Here is a 23365-nt window from a genome sequence, read left to right as displayed (position 1 = left end):
ATTTTTTAAACTGTGGACAAAGACGGAAACAAACCATGAATTTAAATGTATATGAAGTACATTTATTCCATTATAAAGTAGACAAAAACAGAAAAGGTCTCTATTCTCCTTTCTGGGTCTCACCCCTTTCTCAACTCATTTTCTATCCCCTCCTAGGATAAGAGAAGAGAGACACACACACACCCACCACACACACACACACACACACACACACACACACACCACACACACACACACACACACACACACACACACACACACACACACACACACACACACACCACACACACACACCATCTGAGCTGAACAGACCAGTTTACCAAAAAAACGCTCATTCACATAACATTGATGTGCATGTCACTCTGCCAATTGACGACCGATAAAAACGGGTCCGCGACCCATTTTGGGTCCCGACCCTAAGTTTGGGAAACATTGGTGTAGTAAATACTGACTGTGACCCTGAACACATGCAAATGTTAGCTACCGTTACCAGGAAACTCAACTTAAACTCAGTGAAGTCCCTTCTTAAAACCTACTTCTATAGGAGAGCCTTTCCCGATCTTATTTGACTTTATTTCATCCCTTTTAATTTTTATGTATTTTACTAATTTTCTATTTATTTGTATTTCAGTCTTTCAATGTTTTCATGCTTTTATCTTTTTGTGTTATTGTCTCTTGGGTATGATTGTCTTTACACTCGTTAAAGCACTTTGTAAACTTGTTAACTTTTTGGCATTTAGCATTTTAAAAATGTTTGACTTTTAAAAACGGGAGTACTATTTTGAAGAGTGCATGGATAAATGTATACAAAACTAATTGGCTTTCTACTTAGTTTAGTCAGTTAGTTTAGTTTATTCATGCTGCTTTAATATTGTCATTGCTGATGTCTTTTCCGTTTGTGTACTTTCAGAGATAGAAGATGACTGCCAGGGGACACAATGCTATAAAAATAATTTATTATCAGTAATGTGTCTATTTTAATGTTATTATAAGTAACTAATTTAACGGTAATTCCTTGTGCTTGAGTTTGTTTTCTATCAGATCTCTAATATTGTTCCCACATCATCCCGGGTTTTTTTAGTAGCACTTTGGTCTTTTTTCAAAATATGGAAGTACATACAGTGTGAGAAGTAATTAGTCTCTGGTCTTGACCTCCATGCATTTGTAGTTCTTTCCCTTTTGCTATTGTCAAACAATTGTATTCTCTCAGAAAAAGGTCTTAAAAGGATTTTTAAAAAGGTCCATCTCTATGAAAACACTTTTATTATTTGTAGTTTATCACTAGGATGTGCACCCGGTAGCAGGCACACCTGATAACATTTCTGCGGAATTTTCTAGTTATTATTATTATTAATATTATTATTATAACTTACCCATTTGTTTCGGCGAACATTAGACGTGTCGACGTCTGAACTCCGGAGGAATTCCCAAACTCTCCTGGTTTTTTCAGCAGTGAGTTTCTTCGCCGCCTCCAGCTTCTTCTGAAACAGCATCTTTCTTCTGGCTGTAGCCAGCAGCCACATGCCGAGAACCAGGAACAACACTCCTGATACTGAATAAACAAATAAGAAGGTGTGTGGCTGTTGTGAGTCTCGTTGGAAATTACGTCATGGCAGCTTCCGGGTGCGTAGCTAAGGTGAGGCGGTCCTAAATCTTTTTTTTTTTTTAAACCCTCATGTTGTCCTCATGTTGTCCTCATGTTGTCCTCATGTTGTCCTCATGTTGCCTCATGTTGTCCCCATGTTGTCCTCATGTTGTCTCAGTGTTCTGTCCTCATGTTGTCCTCATGTTGTCCTCATGTTTCCTCATGTTGTCCTCATGTTGTCCTCATGTTGTCCCTGTCCTCATGTTGTCTATGTCGTCTCATGTTGTTGTCTCATGTTGCCTCATGTGTTGTCCCATGTGTCCCTCATGTTGTCCTCATGTGTCTGTCGCTCATGTGCCTCATGTTGTCCCTCATGTTGTCCCTCATGTTGCCTCATGTGTCCCTCATGTTGCTATGGTCCATTGTTGTCCTCATGTTGTCCTTTGCTATTCCATGTTGTCCTCATGTTGTCCTCATGTTGTCCCATGTTGCCCTCATGTTGTTCATGTTGCCTCATGTTGTCTCATGTTGTCTCATGTTCTCATGTTGTCCTCATGTTGTCCTCATGTTGTCTCATGTGTCCCATGTTGCCTCATGTTGTCCTCATGTTGCCCTCATGTTGTCCTCATGTTGTCCTCATGTTGTCTTCATGTTGTCCTCATGTTGTCCTCATGTTGTCCCATGTTGTCCTCATGTTGTCATGTTGTCTCATGTTGTCCCATGTTGTCCCCATGTGTCCTCATGTTGTCCTCATGTTGTCTCATGTTGTCCTCATGTTGTCCTCATGTTGTCCCCATGTTGTCCCCATGTTGTCCTATATCAGTGTTCAGTTTAATTCCCCAAAATAACATGATTGATTCCAACGCTCTTTGCCAAGTACAAATCTCTACTTTCATTAATTTTGGGTCTTATTCATTTATAGCATTGTAAAACAAATGGAAGTGTTGTTGAAATAGTATTGAGTAAAAGTTGACATATTCCAGTCTGTGATTATCCATCAACATCCATTCCTTTAATTTTAGTCTCAAATAATTCCTAATTTCTGCTTTTCTAACTCGAAACATAGGTATAATTTCCTATAAATGAGCTTTATTGACCATAAATTCCCCCCCAAAAAAGTTAATAAGTTAGTGTTACGTAGTGTTGAAAATGTCAAAAAAAAGTGACAGACATTGGAAAAAAACGTCAAAAGTGTTGGGAAAAAAACGGGACAAATACATAAGAAAAAGTTAAAAAACATGGATAAAAAGCGTTAAATAAAAAGTGTTCATTTTCAATTTTGATGGGAAGACAACACAAGGGTTAAATAAATGATTCCTTTAAATCCAAAATGAAATAATTAGTGGCAGATTCCTTAAGATGTGAATGTTTTAATTTACCTCAATACAAAATGGACTCCTGTAAATTACCGTACTACTCTTGAAATGTGAGTTCCCTACTCTTTATATTTTATTACTTTTAATTTATTTTCCAGTTGTGTTTAATTTACGCGGCTGCCTGTAAGCTCTCCCTTGAATAAGAGCTTCTTAATCTTAATGTGACTCTCGTGGTTAAATAAATTAAATAGGCTACACATTATTATTATTATTATTATTATTATTATTATTATTAGCCTATATCATTCCTTTAAAGGCCTATGCTTTTATACCAGTGTTGATTGTCGTTTTATTAATAAAAAATATGTATAAAAAAGTTCAAGGTGGGACAAAAATAAATAAATAAATAAATAAAATTCCCCGACAACAGCTGATCTCCAAAATGTCCACCAGGGAGCGCTACGTCCATCGAAAGACGCTTGTCACGAATGATTGCTCAGACTTCATATCCCAGAATCCTTTGCGTCCGGTTTTTGTTCTTCCGTATTCCGGCTACCTGCATCCTGTCCGAGCAGCAGACGACAGGGAAGCGGATGACTTGTCAGCTGTTGAAAGTTAAAACCTGCCGATAGAAACTTTCCTAAAGGTGGTTCAGAAAACCAACTCTCCGAGGATAGTTTGAAAGGTAAGGACCCTAATGTAGTCTTTTAAAAAACCCGGTTTTTATACACGTCTTTCAGCTAACTAGCTAGCTTAGTTGTTAACGGTAGACTGTTGGTTAACGACACCTCTTCTTTACTATGGTAGTCTGTCATTGAACGACAGGTGTAGCATCGTTATATGTATTTAATTTTATTTAACTCTTCATTATTTCCTTTAATCTTCTGGTCGTTTTTTGCCTGTACCTCGCGCTAAGTGGCTTAAATATTAAGCTAATGACTCCATAATGCTGCTGTTGTCGTTGTCGTTGTTGTCGTTGTTGTTGTCGTTGTTCTAGTTATTGTCGTTGTTCTAGTCGTTATTGTTGTTGTTGTTGTTGTCGTTGTTCTAGTTGTAGTTGTTGTAGTGTTGTTGTTGTCGTTGTCGTTGTCGTTGTCGTTGTTGTTGTTGTTGTAGTTGTTGTCGTTGTTGTTGTTGTTGTTGTAGTTGTCGTTGTTGTTGTAGTTGTCGTTGTAGTTGTCGTTGTTGTTGTGTAGTTGTTGTGTGTGTGTGTTGTTGTTGTAGTGTTGTGTGTTGTGTTGTGTAGTTGTTGTTGTTGTTGTTGTAGTTGTTGTTGTCGTTGTTGTAGTTGTCGTGTTGTTAGTGTTGTTTTGTGTTGTCGTTGTTGTAGTTGTTGTAGTTGTTGTAGTTGTCGTTGTGTGTTGTTTCGTGTGTTGTTGTTGTTGTTGTCGTTGTAGTTGTGTTGTAGTGTTGTCGTTGTGTTGTTGTTGTTGTGTGTTGTTGTGTGTTGTGTGTGTGTTTCGGTAGTTGTTGTCGTTGTCGTTGTTGTAGTTGTCGTTGTAGTTGTTGTTGTCGTTGTTGTTGTCGTTGTTGTTGTTGTTGTTGTCGGCCTCCTCTCCGCCGTAGCTGTGTTCTCGTGCACGTTTCCTGCTTCTGTTTTTAAGAAACCCTAAATGTCAAGTTGTCATAGTGACAACAGGGAGACGCGTCATCCAGTGCAGCTTCTTGTAGTTTCGAGCTGCGTCTCCCTCTGTGACGTTAGCATCCTCACACGGTGAACCAGGGCTGGAAAATAACTAAGTACATTTACTAAAGTACTGTATTTGAGTTAAATTTTGAGGAAACCTGTACGTGAGTATTTATATTTTATGCCACTAGCTCTACTTTCTACTCCACTACACCTCAGAGGCAGATATTGTACTTTTTTACTCCACTACATTAAAGGTGCAGTATGATTTCTGTTGACGTTCCAAGTAAATTTCAACAAAACAGAGCAAGCTCGCCCCCCCCCCCCACCCCATGTTTCCGTAACTGTCACAACTAACTGTCACTAACCCCCACCCCCCCACCTCTCCCCCAACCATCTTGTCTGTGAATGGCTGCAATGTGGTTTGTTGTATTTTGGTGCACAGCCTGTGCCCCTAGTGCTTGTTTAGGACCCCTGTGTTGTCTCCCGACACCAGGCTTTTTGCAGTGTATTTAGGGGGGGGGGGGGCAGCTAGCGGATCAAGGAGAGAGGCCGACGATTTGAGACGAAAAATTAAATTGTGCTGAAACCACACAGGAACTCATAGTGCACCTTTAAGGCTCCCTGACAGCTTTAGTTACTTATTCAGATTTAGATTACTAATTCAACACAGGAATCCCATTCAGATATGTTTATTTAAGAAGGGGGCAGTGCAGATTGATAAAAACACGCAATTTTACATGGGTTAAAAATGCCAGAGTTAGCCAAAAGACTATTTTTCACCTGTAGTCCTCTGGCCTTGATACTATACTTGAACTTTTTAAAACACAAGTAAACAAGAAAGACTAAAGCACAGAAGCCCAAAAGATCAGCAACACAACAAACCACAGAGCGCAACATGTCACAAGGTAAAACAGCAGATCTTCAAAGATTAGAACAGACACAGCTGTTGTTTCAAAACAGCTGTTGAGAGCAAAAACAGCTGTTTTGAAACAACAGGTGAAAATATATTCCCTTGTGTGCTTAAACCTAAGATTTTGAATCTCTTGCTCACTGTCTTAATTTGCAAAGTTAAATATATTTGACTGGCAAGCTGCAGCGCTTTGCTACTAGAATAACCGAACAAGATTTATTGATTTGATGATCAGATTTATTGATTTGATTATAAGATTTATGTATTCGATTAGGACAAGGCACATTAGTCAACTTTTCTGGAAATGTGCCAGTGTCAGCCGGTCGGCTAATTTTCAACCGTAGTCCTAGTTACCCAGCATGCAAGTCTTTATGGTGGGAGGAAACTGGAGCACCCGGGGGAAACCCACGCAAACACGGGCAGAACATGCAAACTCTACGCTAACCACTGAGCCCCCATGTTGAAACTGTCTCTCTTTGTAACGCGCCTGTTTCATGTTTTTAATGCAGACAAATCTCATGAAATGGCGGATGTGTAACACGCCAATTTGTATCCCATTAGTGGCGTGTTACCAAGACGCATGCTGTCTTTTTAGCGTGTTTATCAACGCCGTTTGGCCTCCATTGACTAACATTGCCTTACGATTGCATGTGAATTCATGAATAATATGAAAGGGCGAAAATCCGCGTGGGGGGGGGGGGGGGTGGATGGGTAAAACAACACAGGGCTTTCACCCAGGAGACAGAAACATCGACACATCGAGAGACCTGACCACGCGATGCTTCCTGACGCTCTGCTCGCCAGCCAGAAGTTGAAGGGTGGTTTTACCGCTCACGGGCATTAGGCGGGAGCAGGACGACCACTATTCAACCCGAAAAAAGTTGAAAGGTGGTTTTTTTTTCCTGCTCACAGGCATTAGGGGGGAGCAAGACAACCACTATTCAAGGGTGGTTTTTCTGCCTGTGAGCGGAAAACCACCCTTGCAACCGTTCCACTGACTCCAAAACTGTTCAATTCAGGTAAATTAAGGTAAAAAAAAAAAACCACTGCATAGTTCCCTTTTAACCTTGGTTTGATCATATTTGGGGTAAGACGTCTACTGTTTGGCTTCAGTCTCGGTGCATTCAACAATCTTGTTTTCCAGCACGCTCTGATAAACTGACTGGAAACTGCCTGCTCAGTATTAGTTATCAATAATCAGGTGGAGACCAAACCTGAGATGAAAGAGAGGGATTGTCCGACTTAAACTCATCACGTGGACACAAACACCACTCCGTGGTTGATTAAGTTCCTCTTTATGTAAATTGTGTGTCAATCAGCTTGACGAGTTCCCCTTCCTTGTAAATGAAGTGGCCAAAGCTAACTCACAATCAATTAACACAGCCTTGGGAACCCAAAACTAACTAATTTGGATTTTATTTAAGTGTGTTGTCTTGATAATTGTCTCCTTTTGTGAAGAATGAGCTGGTAGTCAAACTGATAGTCCCAGCTCTGGTGTCACAGTAATATCCTGAAATATGCTTTTGGTTTTAAATAAGCATGTGGTGTTTAAAGGGTTTCTTCTGCATGGCCGATTACACCGGGGAAACACTTTCACAAATGTTTCACTGTTGGTCCCTAATCCGTAGAAGTCCTGTGACCACAGGAACTAAGATTTAAGTTTAACAAGTTAAACGGTATTTCATATTTTTGTGCCCCAAATAAGTCCAAAGGAGTTCTTATATAGCTATAAAGAGGACGTTTTATTGTGAAGGTTTGTGGATTTTGTTCTGCTTTTGTTGTGATAGAGATTGTGTTTCTCATCTGTATTTGAGATAGAAACCAAACAAAAGAAATACAAATTTAAGATATGAAACTTAAAGTCCATTTGAAATAAAAACGCAATAACTTAAAAAAAAAAATCAGAGTATTGCCAACAAGGAAGTTGTAAAGCGCCCTCTGGTGGGCAGACTGTGCAACGCTAACACTCGTAACATGGTTGACTATCCGTTTTTATTTTATTTTTTAAATATCTATTTATCAGAATCATTTGTCATTATAAAGGATTCAGAAGAATGAATATTTAAAATACATATATGTGTGTGTGTGGTGTGGTGTGGTGTGTGTGTGTGTGTGTGTGTGTGTGTGTGTGTGTGTGTGTGTGTGTGTGTGTGTGTGCGTGTTTTCCCCACCCCAGAATGCTGTAGACTAGCCAGACCCTCCTTAGCTGTGCTGTGGAGGAAGGTCTGGCAATTCGAGACTAAAAATCAACTTATCAGTACTGTGACGGACCAACTACAGCGTGTAATGATGACGCCGCTTCTAATTACCCCAAATCTAGTTTGGCATTTCTTTACTGGCATTGTCTCATTTGTCTTGAGCCTTGAACGTCCCTCACACCTAACTCTGAACTGGGAGAGATTGGTTTCCTGTAAACTGCAGTCACCGTGAATAAACTGCACCACAGCTTATTCTTCTGAGGGACTTTAAAGCTTTAAAAGCGTCTACATACAGTTTATATAGTAATATTGTTGGGATCATACTTTACTTGGGATACTTTCTCGTTGTACACATCTGTATATGTTGTCTCTTTTGCATGGGATCTTTTTTTTGGTCATAGAAACCCTTAAAAAAGGAAACTGTTTAATCAGGTTAAACAAAAGGAATGTGAATAGGAAGCCGGTGGTACTTTCAGGGGAAATAACAGTATTTGTTGACGTGTGTTACAGCGTGTTGGCTGTTTGCCGTCCTATTGTGATTAAAATACAGTTCCCCAGACTTTTTCAGTAGTTCCTATTGATGCTGTACCAGTAAACCTCTGATCCAACGTTTACTAATCATGTGTTCAGTTGAATAATCCAATCTGTGTGCTGTCAAGTTGGAAATGTACCTTTTTACCACTAATTAAACTTCTTCTAACAGGTGTTTTTATGGTCACGTAGTTTTGAAAAGCTATGCAAAGTAATGCTGAGATGACGCTGATTTCCCCCTCGAGTATAAGACGAGAAAACCATGAGATCACGTGCAGGCGACTTCACGGCCACTAATAACGAGAAGAGAAAACAATCAGCCGGAACCAAACTGCATGTGTGACTTTACAGTTAGTGCAAAAGAGCAAGTAGTTTCACTTCCTATGACAAAGAAGTGTTCTAGAGGTTATGGTCAAAGGTCAGAGCACCGAGACAATAAAAACTCTGCTATTCGGCTCATGTAACACTTTTGTTTTACAAACTTCTTGTCAAACACAACATTAAGAAACATCAGTGAATATATGTACCATGTGGACTATAATACGACATTCAGAATTTGATACAGGTCATGTAAACAGCTTATTCCAGTCGGGTATTCCAAATACAGCATTTTCTGATTAAGTTGTGGGATATTCTGGTGTTGTTCGGGTTTTAGAGGCATCTCAATCTGGGTTTTTTACCGTAGTTCATGGCCTCTTGCCTGTTTACGGCTTATGGTCAGTTTTGTGTGTTGCTATGGTTATTTTTTTTTAAATTTAAGGTCAATAAACCTCATTTATAGGAAATTATACCTAATGTTTGAGTTAGAAAAGCAGAAATTAGAAATTATTGAGACTAAAATTAAAGGAATGGATGTTGATGGATAATCACAGACTGGAATATGTCAACTTTTCCTCAATATTATTTCAAAAACATTTGTTTTCCAATGCTATAAAAATGAATAAGACACCCTGAAATTAATGAAAGTAGAGATTTGTACTTGCCATTTGTACTTGAGCGTCGTGTGGAGTCAATCATGATATTAATTATGTTATTATTTAGCTGCAGACCCGATAAGAAGCAGAAACACAGCTACTAATAAACATGATTCAAGACTTGTTGATCAACAGGTTTTTGAATATGCGCACACATCGCAACACTGACCTTTTCAAAGAGCTGGTTGAAGGAATGAAAACGGGACGCTGTGTTCGCACACTTCAACTAGTCTGCAAAATTGTATTTTACATGGCTACTTGTAAACATAAGATAACGTATTATTGGAGTATTCGCTTTCATCACCCGTTTGAACAGCGTAGTGGGAGTATCGTCCTTTTTGGAATAAGGACAAAAACTGGAATATTATGTGCATGTAAATGTAGCACAGTTCACCATCTGGTGGAAAGACTGTAACCAGAAGGGTGCAGAGTGACTGTTAGAGCATCATAATGTTCAGATATCGACATACTTTTGCCATTTTGGAGATTACTAACTTCTTAACCCCCCATTTCCTCCAGTGGTTTCCATTTATGCAGATACATTTGGTTTCTTTTGTCTAGGTTTTTAGATGTCTGAGATATCTGCATGTGCCTGAGTACAGTGGCGTTGAAAAGGAATTTGTTTGTGGTGCCTGCAAAACTGCAGTGAGGAAAATCTATTTTCTGTTATTTGGCTGAACTGACTCTAGACCTGTACTTACTCTCCTTTTGCAGTAGCTCTTTTTTAGAAGGAGGGATTTATCTGTGGGAAATAACAGCTCTTTAGCAGCTTAATATTAGATCCTCTTCTTCTTAATATTAGACACACTTCACCAGCTTTTCACTAGTCTCGCATTGTCAGACCTTCCTCCACAGCGCGGCGAAGGAGGGTCTAGCTAGTCAACACAGCATTCTGGGATTGGAGAAAACGTGCTCTGGTTTATTAGCATTTCTTTAAACCAATCACAATTGTCTTGGGTGGCGCGGAGATCCGGACAGAGCAACGATGCCTCTGCAAAATAGCCTCGGGAAAGAACTTGTTTTTGTGGTCGACTTGTGGAACATGTTAACGTTCAAAGGTAGTTTTAGTCGTGCAACAGAAACCTTCGATTAAACAGATAGTCTAGCTAGCTGTCTGGATTTACCCTGCAGAGACCTGAGGACCAGGTAACCATAGTCCTCAGATTGGACAGATAGTCTAGCTAGCTGTCTGGATTTACCCTGCAGAGACCTGAGGACCAGGTAACCATAGTCCTCAGATTGGACAGATAGTCTAGCTAGCTGTCTGGATTTACCCTGCAGAGACCTGAGGACCAGGTAACCATAGTCCTCAGATTGGACAGATAGTCTAGCTAGCTGTCTGGATTTACCCTGCAGAGATCTGAGGACCAGGTAACCATAGTCCTCAGATTGGACAGATAGTCTAGCTAGCGGTCTGGATCTACCCTGCAGAGACCTGAGGACCAGGTAACCATAGTCCTCAGATTGGACAGATAGTCTAGCTAGCTGTCTGGATTTACCCTGCAGAGACCTGAGGACCAGGTAACCATAGTCCTCAGATTGGACAGATAGTCTAGCTAGCGGTCTGGATTTACCCTGCAGAGATCTGAGGACCAGGAGTTTAGAACGACAACACAGAGAAAGAGGAAGGTGACGGACATCTGGCCGAAATGAGAGATGTCTTGCAGAATTTCCGGCGGCACCTGAACAATCCCGGAAATAAAACATAGTCGATAAAGACTAACGAAGCTGGATAAATCTGACATTGTGAAATCATATTTTTTTAAACCTTTTGTGTCTTCCTTCCTGCAGATGCAGTGATGAAGTCAACCTCCAAAGAGTGAGTCCACATCCTATAAAACCGGCCTGGCTTCCTGTTCCAATGTCCCGCCTCCTCTGACTCCAGCTGAGAGCACCTTCTGTTGACCAGCGGGCGGCGCTGGCTCTTCTCGAGGGGGGGGGGGTGTAGGTAGGGGGGTCGAGACCAGAGATGGACAGCCGATGCAGCAGTAGCGCCGATTCACGGCTGACCGGCAGGGGGCCCGGGTCCAACAACGGCACGCCCATCGGCGCCAGAGGGGATTCATGCGAAGTTGGGGAGAAGAAGTGCATCTCGGACGTGAGGAGGACCTTCTGCCTCTTCGTCACCTTTGACCTCCTGTTCATCACGATGCTCTGGATCATAGAGCTCAATGTAAGACGTCTGTTTGTGTTGTGGATGTGTGTCACACACTGAGGGCCTGACTCGGAGGGAATGAGTTTCCATGTTGACATACACCATTGATTTATGCTTTTTTTTTTTTTACCTTTAGACAGAGAAGGTATGTTAAGAGACTTAATTACACGTGGGTGTGTGGGTGGATGTTTTTGAAATGGCGATGTTGAGGCTAAACAACACAGACTAGACAAAAAAGTTGTATAAGCTTGCGTTGGAGCCGTTTCATTGGTTGACCAGCGTGTGATGCTGCAGGTGTAAAAGTTTATTTCAATTTGGCCTAATTGGTTCAGCTGGGTTGCTCACAGCTTTTTGACCGTGGTTAAACGTAGGATAAGGATTAAAAGAAGATCAGTTATTACGTTTGATTACTTTTGTTTACTTTAAATAAAAACGAATTGTCATGTCCAACGTAAGTTTGAAACTCTTGGACAACAAGTACTTCATTGACAATTATTATTACCAAGACACGCATTTACACAGATGCCACGCGTCAATTTCCGACCAAACAAACAAACAAACAAATGTGCGCCACCAGATTAAATTCCATAAATTCAAAATGCTTAAAGCACATACATTTGTTCCAGTGTTTCCAAAAGCAAGAAGTGGACCTGGTGTCACTCTGTGTGGGCTCAGTTAAATCCATTATAATTACATATTTTGAATAAGTTAAGCAACACATACATATGTACATAAAATGTCTCAACACAGCATGAAGTGTGGGAACATTACTAGTCACATACATGTCCCTCGCGTTCTTTCTCTTTTTTTTTTCTTCAATAGCTGCACCACAAGTGGAGTACAGTAGCCTCTAATAAGGGCGGTGTTCACATCATCTGTGCACATGTTAAATTTGCGTGCCACCATATTTGCTTGTGCATACAGTCTGCAACACAATGTCAGACAGACATATGCCAAACATTAACATTTTTATGTATTGTCAAAGGAATCGGACTGACCTTGCATCACAAGTCATTGTATTTTATGTAGCGCTTTATCAGATTGCCACCCTCAAATTTAAGTTATATAGCTACAACTGTGATGGCTTTATGCTTTGTCGAGGCCGAACAGAAAAAGGCCACGGACTGCTCAAGCACTGAATCAAGGTTATGAAACAATTTTCCCTGAAGGAGGAAGTGATTTCACTGTGGCACACATTCCCAGAATGCACCAGTTTAAAGTGGCCCTGGGGCCCTGAAGCACAAACTGTACATTTTATAATACTGTATTTGAACAGTAACTCTGCTCCCAATCAAAACACTGCACCTTTAAGTCTCTCTGTGCTGTAAACCTGTTGGACTGCAACTCAAATGTGTGCTCAAGGTAGGCCTGCACGACATTGGAATTTCCCCCCCCCCTGTGATATATATTGTGATACGAAAAAGAGAAAAAGTAATTTTTAAAAGATGACATACAGTCAAGCCCAACATTATTCATACCCCTGTCAAATTATGACTTAAAGTTACTTTTTTCCAACCAGCACGTTTTTTCTTGATTAGCAATGACACAGGCGTCTCCCAGAAGATAACAAGACGATGTACAAGAGGCATCATTGTGGAAAAAAGTATTACTCCTCTTCTATTTACATTTGAACAAAAAGTGGCATGACCAAAATTATTCATACCTGTTGCAATCTGTCTCAGTCTATGGGAAAATCCAAAGATCTGTACCATTCCAAATAGTCCAAGCCGATCTAATCCCAGATCCTAATTAACCCCGATTCATTGGGAAAAGCTGTTTTAATCAACTCAACAGGTGAAAACAGAAGTTCTCTGCTGTTGGTTTGAGGGCAGTCATGGCTCAGACCAAGGAGCTCACTGAGGACCTGCAGCTGCTCACAAGTCGGGAAAGGGATATAAGACAAAATCTAAATGTTTCAAGTTCCACTGGCTACCGTGCAAAGTATGTGTCATTTCTAATCAAGAAAAAACTGGAATAAAAGTCACTTTAAGTCAGAATTTGCCAGGGGTATGAATAATTTCGGACTTGACTGTATGTCATCTTTTAAAAATTCCTTCTTTTTTCACATCGCAATATATATATCACGGGGAAAAAAATATCTCAATGTCAGATTTTTTTCCCCCAAATATCGTGCAGGCCTACATTGAGCACACATTTGAGTTGCAGTCCAACAGGTTTACAGCCACAGAGAGACTTAAAGGTGCAGTGCTTTGATTGGGAGCAGAGTTACTGTTTGAATACAGTATTATAAAATGTACAGTATGTGTTTCAGGGCCCCAGGGCCACTTTCAACTGGTGCATTCTGGGAATGTGTGCAACAGTGAAATCACTTCCTCTTTCAGGGGAAAACTTTTCTTAACCTTCATTTATTGCTCAAGCAGGTTGAATAAAAGTAACTTTAAGTCAGACTACCACTCTGATTTCGTAGGGGGGTGCATCTCCGTAGAAGATAAAAAATAAAAAAGGATCTTTTCTAATGTGAACCATTCTTTGTTAAACTTTACAAACACCAAAGCAAGTACACGCGCTGTGACTAACGTTACTCTTCTGAAGGGATTTTGGAGAGGGAAATTAGGTAGAAATACGCTGGTTGACTAGCATGACACCATTGTATTCATATAATAATCAATCCTGATTAAAGTGGATGACAGTGACTGCATGTTGCTTAATTCAAATTTTAGGTTGTGGTCGGCTAGCGGGGCCAGCTCGGTAGTTTGATGTCTTGATCAGACCTGCATGTCACGCGCACTAGCAACACACTCATTTTGGACCATTACTCAATTCAATTCAATTTTTTTTATAGTATCAATTCATAACAAGCGTTATCTCGAGACACTTTACAGATGGAGTAGGTCTAGACCACAATCTATAATTTACAAGGACCCAACAGGTCTAGTAGTTCCCTCCAGAGCAAGCAGCAGTGCGACAGTGGCGAGGAAAAACTTCCTTTTAGGAAGAAACCTGGGACAGACCCAGACCCAGACCCAGACCCAGGCCCAGGCTCCTGGTAGGTGGTGTCTGACGACCGGTTGGGGTTAGAATGAAGAGTGGCAATAACAGTCACAAAAAATAGTAGTTTGTAGTAGTTCTTTGTAGTAGTTCATGGCATAGCAGGGCACTGTGCAGCATTACAAGGCACAGCAGGACGTAGCAGGACGTAGCAGGACGCAGCAGGACACAGCAGGACGTAGCAGGACGTAGCAGGATGTAGCAGGAAATAGCAGGACACAGCAGGATGTAGTAGGACGTAGCAGGATGTAGCAGGACATAGCAGAAAGTAGCAGGACGTAGCAAGAAATAGCAGGACACAGCAGGACGTAGCAGGACGTAGCAGGACGTAGCAGGACATAGCAGGACGTAGCAGGATGTAGCAGGAAATAGCAGGACACAGCAGGACGTAGCAGGATGTAGCAGGACGTAGCAGGACGTAGCAGGACACAGCAGGACGTAGCAGGACGTAGCAGGACACAGCAGGATGTAGCAGGACATAGCAGGACACAGCAGGACGTAGCAGGACATAGCAGGACGTAGCAGGACGTAGCAGGATGTAACAGGGCGTGTAGCGGGACCATGGCGACAGCTGCTACCATGATTTTGGAGCCTCCCTGATCCGAGGAAACATGCTGGGGGGAAAAGGACTCCGGGGAGTGACTCCCCAGAGCTCGGTCAGTAACTAGGTCAGTAACTAGGTCAGTAACTAGGTCAGTAACTAGGTCAGTAACTAGGTTAGTAACAAGCATTTCTGGGACATAGATGCACACAAAATGGAAAGATAGAAAGATAAAGGAGAGAGGAGCTCAGTGTGTCAAAGGAAGTCCCCCGGCAGTCTAAAACCATTACAGCGTAACTAGGAGAGACCGGGTAAAGAGAGGAGCCTGGTCGGGCTAGAACTCTCCCCAACCGGATTGGGCTGTACTCTGTGTCTAAAAGGGGACAAAATAAAGCAGATAGAAATTAAACAGCACTCCAAAAAAAGACCAAACTAAAGAAGTCCACCTACTGCTTCATTCCTTAGATCCTTATTTTCATCTGGTTGAAGTCGTGTTGTCATCATGCGGTTTGTGTGTCTGACAGGTGAACGGCGGCATTCAGAAGCAGCTGGAGAAAGAAGTCCTGCACTACGACTACCACGCCTCCTTCTTCGACATCTTTGTAAGTTCTCACGTTTCCTTCACATTTCAGATTCTTCTTCTTCTTTTTTTAGTCCCCTTTAAGGGTTTTCTAAAGGTGACGTAGTACAAAGAGGTGTCACATTTAGACAAAGGTGCAACTAAATGAGCGGAGATTAACACAAGACGCATCAAACGGAAGCTATGATTTGAATATGGTTCAGATTTTTACTTGTTTTTGTAGCTGGGTGTGCACGTGTTGCACGTATTGGCTAAATTAGTCAATAAATAATAATAAAAATAATAATAATGTTGATAAATAAGTGCAATGTTATGTACTTTGGGCGGCTTTAATGAAAGGCCATATTTAATAGATTCATTGTTTGTATTCTTTCTATTTTTCTCTCTTATGTGCCCCTTTTCTTCCTTTTTTTCCTTCATACATTCTACATTTATTGTATTTTATTTATCCTGCTGTTATTGTATTTTATTTATCCTGCTGTTGTATTTTATTCATCCTGCTGTTATTGTATTTTATTCATCCTGCTGTTATTGTATTTTATTCATCCTGCTGTTAATGCTTCTCTTCTTCTCTCTTCTCGTCTTTTTTCATTCCTCAACGTGACCTTCTTCCTTCTTCCGTTCCTCCCTCAGCTCCTGGCTGTCTTCAGGTTTGCCGCCCTCATCCTGGCGTACGCCGTCTGTAAGCTTCGCCACTGGTGGGCCATCGCGGTAAGTTGTCTTTTCTGGAAGAAGACTGGAATTTGACAGTGTTTCTTCATTTGTGCCAGCAAAGGGACGAAATTGGGGGAAACGCACTCGTACTTTCTAGAACGACAGCTATAGTTGAAATGAGCTTTGTTTTGTATGAGCAGATTTTTTACTGAACTTTCCTTTTTTAAGAGGGGTCAGTATTTATTTATATATATATATATATATATATATATATTATATGCAGTGAAACATCCAACACAGACACTGTTGTTGTTGTTGTTGTTGTTGGTTACCTGGATGTAAATGAGTGATCAGCGTTTTCTGTATTTCTGTGTACTGGTGCTTTTATCTGTCTAATGTCCCGATATACAATATACTATATATATACTTTGATGTCCCCACGGAGAAACTTTCCATGGCCCTTTTATTCAATCATTGAAATAAATTTAATATATTTAATAACAGAGTGTCCTCGATTTTATAGTTAGATATATGATAGTTTCCTCTGTGTTTGATGTTGATTGTGATTTTATAAAAAGGCGATTACACGGCCTATGCAGTTCGGGTGTCTCTACTCCGTGTTTCCTCTGTTTGACAGATCACCACGGCAACCAGCTGTGCTTTCCTGATTGTTAAAGTCATTTTATCAAAGGTAAGAGTTGACTGACTGACTATGATTACAATGAAAAAAATATACATTTCGATGTTTTTTAGAACGATAACATCAAAAAAAGATACACTTTATTGTTTCACAAAATTTAGGTTAGGCAAACCCCCATGCATGCATGTATGTATGCATGTATGTATGTATGCATGTATGTATGTATGCATGTATGTATGTATGCATGTTGTATGCATTGATGTATGTATGTATGCATGTATGTATGTATGCATGTATGTATGCATGTATGTAGCATGTATGTATGCATGTATGATGTATGCATTGTATGCATGTATGTATGCATGTAGTATGTATGCATGATGTATGTATGCATGTATGTATGTATGCATGTATGTATGATATATGTATGTATGTATGCATGTATTATGTTGTTGTATGTAGTATGCATGATGTATGCATATGTATGCATGCATGTATGTATGCATGTATGATGCATGTATGCATGATGTATGTGATGCATGTTAGATGCAGTATGTAGTATGCATGTATGCATGCATGTATGCTTATGTATGCATGGTATGTATGTAAGTCAGCTTCTATTGCATGTTATGCATGCATGTATGCATGTGTATGCATGCATGTATGCATGCACTTTAGAGGCAAGTCTGTTGGCCTAAAACAGTTTGATTCAGGTCCCAACCCCAATGGGAGAGTGTCTGAAAAGTAAGGTCTTCTCTTCTCCTTCTTCTTTGTGCATGCTGTTTTCTAATGGTGGCCTTTGGGTACCTGCTGCCCATCATCTCCTTCGTGTTGGCCTGGATAGAAACATGGCTGCTCGACTTCAAGGTTCTGCCTCAGGAGAACGAAGACGAAAACAGTGAGTCACCGTCACCGTTAATACCACTGATATTTCTTATGTTATTACTGCTTCTTTTGATAATTTTCGGCGGTGATGCAGAAGGAAAAACTGCTGAATTCAGCGTACTGTATTTCTTCTTGGGTCGGAGATGTGTTACCATTCTGGGTTTTTCATTATTTATTTTTTATTTGATTAGGACAATAGACATTAGTGTTAGCCAATTGGCTATTTTTCAACTGTAGTCCTCCCTAGGATGCATGTCTTTATGGTGGGAAGAAACCGGAGGAAAGTCACGCAAACATTAAACATGCAAACTCCACATAGAAAGGCCCGGAACAACCCGGATTCAAACCAAGAACCTTCTTGCTGTGAGGCAGAAGTGCTAACCACTTAGCCACCGTGTTGCCCGGGCATCACTGGGTGCGATGTCTTTGCTAGTTTAACTATTGCGTTGTCTTCCCATCGACCATGCAACTTTTTGGTTTTTGACACTTTTATTTCTTTTCCTTTTTGACGTTTTTGTTTTTTTTCCACACATTTTTTTCCACAAGCTTCTCCTGACATTTTTGTCACTTTTTCCAATGTTCCTTTTCAACAAAAAAAAAAGACAAATTAGAACATTATGAAACCTGTGAAGAGCGATGTAGTTATTTTGAAAAAATTTGGTTGAAAGAAACACAAATTTCTGACATAGTAACTTTTTGAAAATGGGTCATATTTGACCCGAGGACATCAGGACGGGTAAGACAGACGCAGTTTTCAGTTTCCCGTACGGCGGCCACGCTGTTTAATGCACCGCGCCCATGTTTCTCATGGTGAGTTCAGGTGCATTCTTGGCAGACAGTGATGGCGCCTTTGACTCTCCTGCTGTCAGAGGAGCTGCTCTTCATGCTCTTCTCTCCTTGGTGTGTTTCAGGATATCAGTCCATCATGGACGCCACAGAGCGAGTCCCCCCTCTGGGTCCGGGACCTTTATCTGACGGACAGTTCTACTCCCCACCAGAGTCCGTGGCAGGTCTGTTCACTCACGCCGACATTAACCCCAAAATGTGTCCCACTCCCCCAGCCTCTTCCTATCGCTCCACAAGCTCAGTGTGAAGATAGAAAGTCCAGGTTCAAACACACAAAGACCTCTGGATTCTAAAGACTTACTTATTCTGAATAAGTTTACACACCCAGGTTAAAGTTGATTTAAAAAGAGGAATAAAAAAACACCTTTTGGAAATTGATCTTAATGCCTTAATTCAAAAAATTTAGGAAAATCCAACCTTTAAGGACACCAATTTTCTTTGTAAATAAATTAATGTTCTTCCTTAAAATACAGGGGGCATAAGTATACACCCCCCTATGTTAAAATACAGGGGCATAAGTATACACCCCCTATGTTAAAATACAGGGGCATAACTATACACCCCCCTATGTTAAAATACAGGGGCATAAGTATACACCCCCTATGTTAAAATACAGGGCATAAGTATACACCCCCTATGTTAAATACAGGGGCATAAGTATACACCCCCCTATGTTAAAATACAGGGGCATAAGTATACACCCCCCTATGTTAAAATACAGGGGCATAAGTATACACCACCCTATGTTAAATTCCCATAAATCCCCCCCCCCCCCGGTCAACACATACCCTTTACCATTCCTAGATATTCATGGTGTTATTTCAGTTAGCCTAACAGCTGGTTTGATTTGCCCTGAGAGATGATTTTATGGAAAGTATCCCACGCAGATGGTGAAGGGTATGTGGTGATGTGGGGCAGGGGGGGGGGGGGTTCTTGATTCTTGCTTTCATTTTTAATCTCATTTTCTAATACTACATTTGTTATGCCCTGTAGGAGCCACATTAAGTTGTTTATGGTCTCCTTTATTGAGGATTGTGTTATGCGCTGATATTGTAGGTGGTGGGCGTTTTCATGACGGTTTGAGCAGAAGTGATAAATCTGTTTGCTTCACCTGTGCACCCGGGTTCTTTTGGGGCTTTGACCGAGGGGGGGGAGGGGGGGGGAGCTGGGAGCGAACACTGCTGTTGACCGCAGCACGCAGTATTACACAATTATTTCTACTCACCAGGTAACAATTACATTAGGCAACAGCAGTGCTAAGTGTATTGTACATATGGAAGAAGAAGAAGAAATATAAAATCATTGCAATATGATCACCAGCGTGTCTCCGTGCCTAGTCCGTCGCGGCAGCGCTCTTTTGGACCGCTTACAGCCGCAATAAGCACCACAACACCGGAGCGAGCTCCCTGCATGTGACCGGATGTGGATTGGGAACCGTTGTTGGATTTTCGGTTTTCTCCTCACACTGATTTTGTTTCTCTCTCGTGTTCAGACTCCGACGAGGAACTGGATGATAAACACGATCCAGAAATAGGACTCATTCAGTAGCGAGCTAACAGGTAAGCATTGGTAGTGAAGAGTCGTGGATGATGTGTGGAAGATGATGCGGTTAACCCTCCTGTTGTCCTCTGGTCAAATCTGACCTCTTTGAAAAATGTCTATATCTGAAATATGGGTTTCTTTTTAAACCAAATTACCACAAAAAATGGATTGGATTCTATACAACTCTTTGCAAATACAATTAATCACTTTCATTCCTGACTAAACTCATCTGTTCGCTCCTCTGATCTTAACTATTAGTCAAATTAATTCGTAATTTCTGCTTTTTTAACTCACATATTAGGTATAATTCTACATAAATGAGGGTTATTGACCATGAATTCCAAAAGGTATACAGTGTGAAACTAGTGGTAGTAAGGTGGTGCTAGGGAAAACTAAAATAAAGTCTGAAAAATTGACAAAAATGTCAAATGTTTGTCCGTTTTTTTGACCCGGGAGGACAACAGAAGGGTTAAAGGTGCACTATGAGTTCCTGCATGACGTCACTTCTGTTGACGTTCCAAGGAAATACCAAACAGAGCAAGCTTGCCCCCCATGTTTCTGTAACTGTCATGCCTAGCTGACTAACTGTTTCTTACCCCCATACCCCCAACCATCTCGTCGGTGATTGGCTGGAGTGTTTTGTTGTATTTTGGTGCACAGCCTGTGCCTCTAGTTTTGACATTCACAACCCCTGTGTTGTCTCCCGACACCGGGGGTTTTCACAGTGTAGCAGCTAGCGGATCAAGGAGAGATGCATATGATTTGAGACTAAAATGAAATTGCGCTGAAACCACGCAAGAAGTCGTAGCGCACCTTTAATGTCAGTGTTTTACGGAAGAGGATTAGGGCCACTGGTGAAATTTATGAGAGTTCTGACTTTATTCTCAGAATTCCGACTTTTTTCTCAAAATAAAAAAAAAGTCAGAATTCTGACTTTACTCTCAAAATTAAAAAAGTCATAATTCTGACTTTAATCTGAGAATAAAGTCTGAATTCTGATTTTTTTTTAATCCAGAATTCTGATTTTTTTCTCAGAATTCTGAGAATAAAGTCAGAATTCTGACTTTACTCTCAAAATTAAAAAAAAAAAGTCAGAATTCTGACTTTAATCTGAGAATAAAGTCTGAATTCTGATTTTTTTAAAATCCAGAATTCTGACTTTAATCTCAGAATTCTGAGATTAAAGTCAGATTAAAGTCAGAATTCTGAGAAAAAAATCAGAAGTCAGAATTCTGACTTTACTCTCAAAATTAAAAAAAAGTCAGAATTCTGACTTTAATCTGAGAATAAAGTCAGAATTCTGACTTTTTTCTCTCAGAATTTTGAGATTAAAGTCAGAATTCTGACTTTAATCTCAAAATTAAAAAAAGTCATAATTCTGACTTTAATCTCAGAATTTTGAGAGTAAAAAGTCAGAACTCACATACATTTTTCACCAGTGGCCCTAATCCTCTTCCGTAGTATCTTAATCCAAGTTATGAACCTCTTTTTTGTGTTTGCTCTCCTCAGGAGATCCGTTCCTGAAGGTGAAGTGTCCTCCTGCTCCTGTTGCTCTACCGGGGGGAATCTCTGCCTTACACACGGTTTCAGCTCTGATCCGCCTCTAAGACGTCTTTGTATAATCATACTCACAAACACACAAACAAACACACAAACAAACACACAAACAAACACACCTCTGTTTCTGATATCGCCTGCTGCATGTGCACCTGGGACTGGGGAAAAGTGCCGCTTAAAAAGCTATTTTATTATCACGACTCGTTCATTTTCAGGGTGTTTTTTCTCACATTTAATGTAACTGCAGCTTAGAGGGAAATAAATATGAATGCATATTTATACATAAAAAATTACTTGTGTCTCAAATGGGAAGAATTTGATTTCCATAAGAATTAAATCAATAAATTTGAGATTCATTTCAGTGTCAAATCAATAATTCAGTGGGGGTTTTTTTTGTTTCTTTTTACAGTTCTTTCTTCTCTAAGGTTTTAATGTCTTATACTTCCAATATCATGTTTACTTTTAATGTGTTTATCATATTTGTACATGCTTGGGTTTGAAGTCACTGTAAAGAAGAAGAACAGGCTTGTTTAATAGACTACATAGAAGAAGAAAAAAGGATTTTTTCGGCCAGTATTGAGCTTACGGATCAGCGAATGTGAGACAACACGTATTTGACTACTTCCGGGTCTTTAAGAAGAAATTCAAACAACTTGCACAGAAAGCTGTCTGCTTGTGAAAAAGTGAAGTATTATTTTACTTTAAAACAAAAGGAGCCATAAACATGCAGCACTTAGCATGAAGGTTAGAGCTGCTCTGTGGGAACTGTTAACCGCTCTTAAAATGCTGCTATTCAACACTGATGGAGCTGACAATACATGCACATGTATTCATGCATGTATGAATGCATGTACATGTATTTGTACATGTATGAATACATGCATGTATTCATACATGCACATGTATTCATGCATGCCTTGCAAGCCGAGTGGTTTTGCTTTTATGAAAAGCTTGTCTGTAAAATAGAATCAATAAAATGTGAAATCTTGTGTGGTGGGTTTTTTTGTGTGTTTTATATTTTACGGGCCCATAAGTAAAAATCTTCGTACAGTACTTTAGTAATGTACTTGTTTTAAACCTAAAACACTGGGGACATTTTAGAAAAGTACAGAAAATACTTCAAAAAAAAGTAAAAAATCAAAAAAATTTTATTTTTTTTTTTTTCTTTGACTACTACTCATTTTTTTTTTTTGTCACTTTTTTTCGACATATTTACTATTTTTTTTTATTTTTTTATTTTTTTACTTTTTTTTTTCCCAAATCCTATGCTTTTTTTTTTTTTTCTCGTTTATCTGCAAGATAGTCTTAAAACGTAGGGAAGGGCCCCCTCCGTAATGCCGAGCAGCGTACTACTCCTTGATAGAGAAAATAGGAACCCCCCGGGTTCTTAGGTTTTTCCCTGATAAATATTATAACTATTAGAAGCAAATTCACCAAGACCTCCCTTTAACTGGCTTATCTCAAAACTCAGGAACCTTAGAAACACGTAAAACCAGATACAGGGTTTGACTGCTTTTGCTTCACTTGATCTTTACAATTTAATTCAATTTTTTTCTTCATCTAAGCTCAACCTGCCTCTTAGATCCCACCCGACTAGGCTTCATCTAAACCTCGCCCCTGCCTCTTGGATCCCATCCCAACCTGGGTTCATCTAAACCATCACCCTGCCCTTTGGATCCCACCCGACTGGGCTTCATCTAAACCAGGGTTCTCAAACTCAATTTATTGGGGCCGCTGCAAGTAAGTCTGGGTTTGGCTGGGCCGCATCAAAGTATCCAAAAAAACCCTCTATTTCCTCAAAAAAAAGGCGCG

General features: G+C 40.2%; 2 protein-coding genes across 4 annotated transcripts in view; one reads left to right on the top strand and one right to left on the bottom strand.

Moving 5' to 3' along the window:
• Nucleotides 1-3428: 3428 nt before the first annotated feature.
• On the top strand, nucleotides 3429-22542 carry stard3nl (STARD3 N-terminal like). 2 transcript variants are annotated; one of them, XM_032531113.1, is made up of 9 exons: nucleotides 3429-3586; nucleotides 10936-11317; nucleotides 15374-15451; nucleotides 16063-16140; nucleotides 16721-16778; nucleotides 17508-17621; nucleotides 18520-18618; nucleotides 19947-20013; nucleotides 21506-22542. In XM_032531113.1, exons 2-8 carry the CDS (start codon nucleotides 11114-11116, stop codon nucleotides 20000-20002), a joined length of 687 nt encoding a protein of 228 aa, XP_032387004.1. In that variant the 5' UTR covers nucleotides 3429-3586; nucleotides 10936-11113; the 3' UTR covers nucleotides 20003-20013; nucleotides 21506-22542. The 2 variants fall into 2 exon arrangements, 1 of the variants encoding a protein (XP_032387004.1); XR_004334320.1 differs by having other exon boundaries at nucleotides 3432-3586; nucleotides 16721-16774; nucleotides 17503-17621; nucleotides 21506-22098.
• Nucleotides 8867-23365, bottom strand: part of LOC116698872 (solute carrier organic anion transporter family member 5A1) — a 65114-nt gene continuing 50615 nt past the window's right edge. For both annotated transcript variants that reach the window (XM_032531094.1, XM_032531095.1), the window contains one exon: nucleotides 8867-8880. The gene's annotated coding sequence lies outside the window, so the exon portion shown is untranslated. The remainder of the gene's footprint in view (nucleotides 8881-23365) is intronic.

The sequence above is a fragment of the Etheostoma spectabile genome, chromosome 12 (assembly GCF_008692095.1).
Source record: "Etheostoma spectabile isolate EspeVRDwgs_2016 chromosome 12, UIUC_Espe_1.0, whole genome shotgun sequence".
Taxonomy (NCBI): domain Eukaryota; kingdom Metazoa; phylum Chordata; class Actinopteri; order Perciformes; family Percidae; genus Etheostoma; species Etheostoma spectabile.
This window is presented reverse-complemented; position numbering and strand designations above follow the sequence as displayed.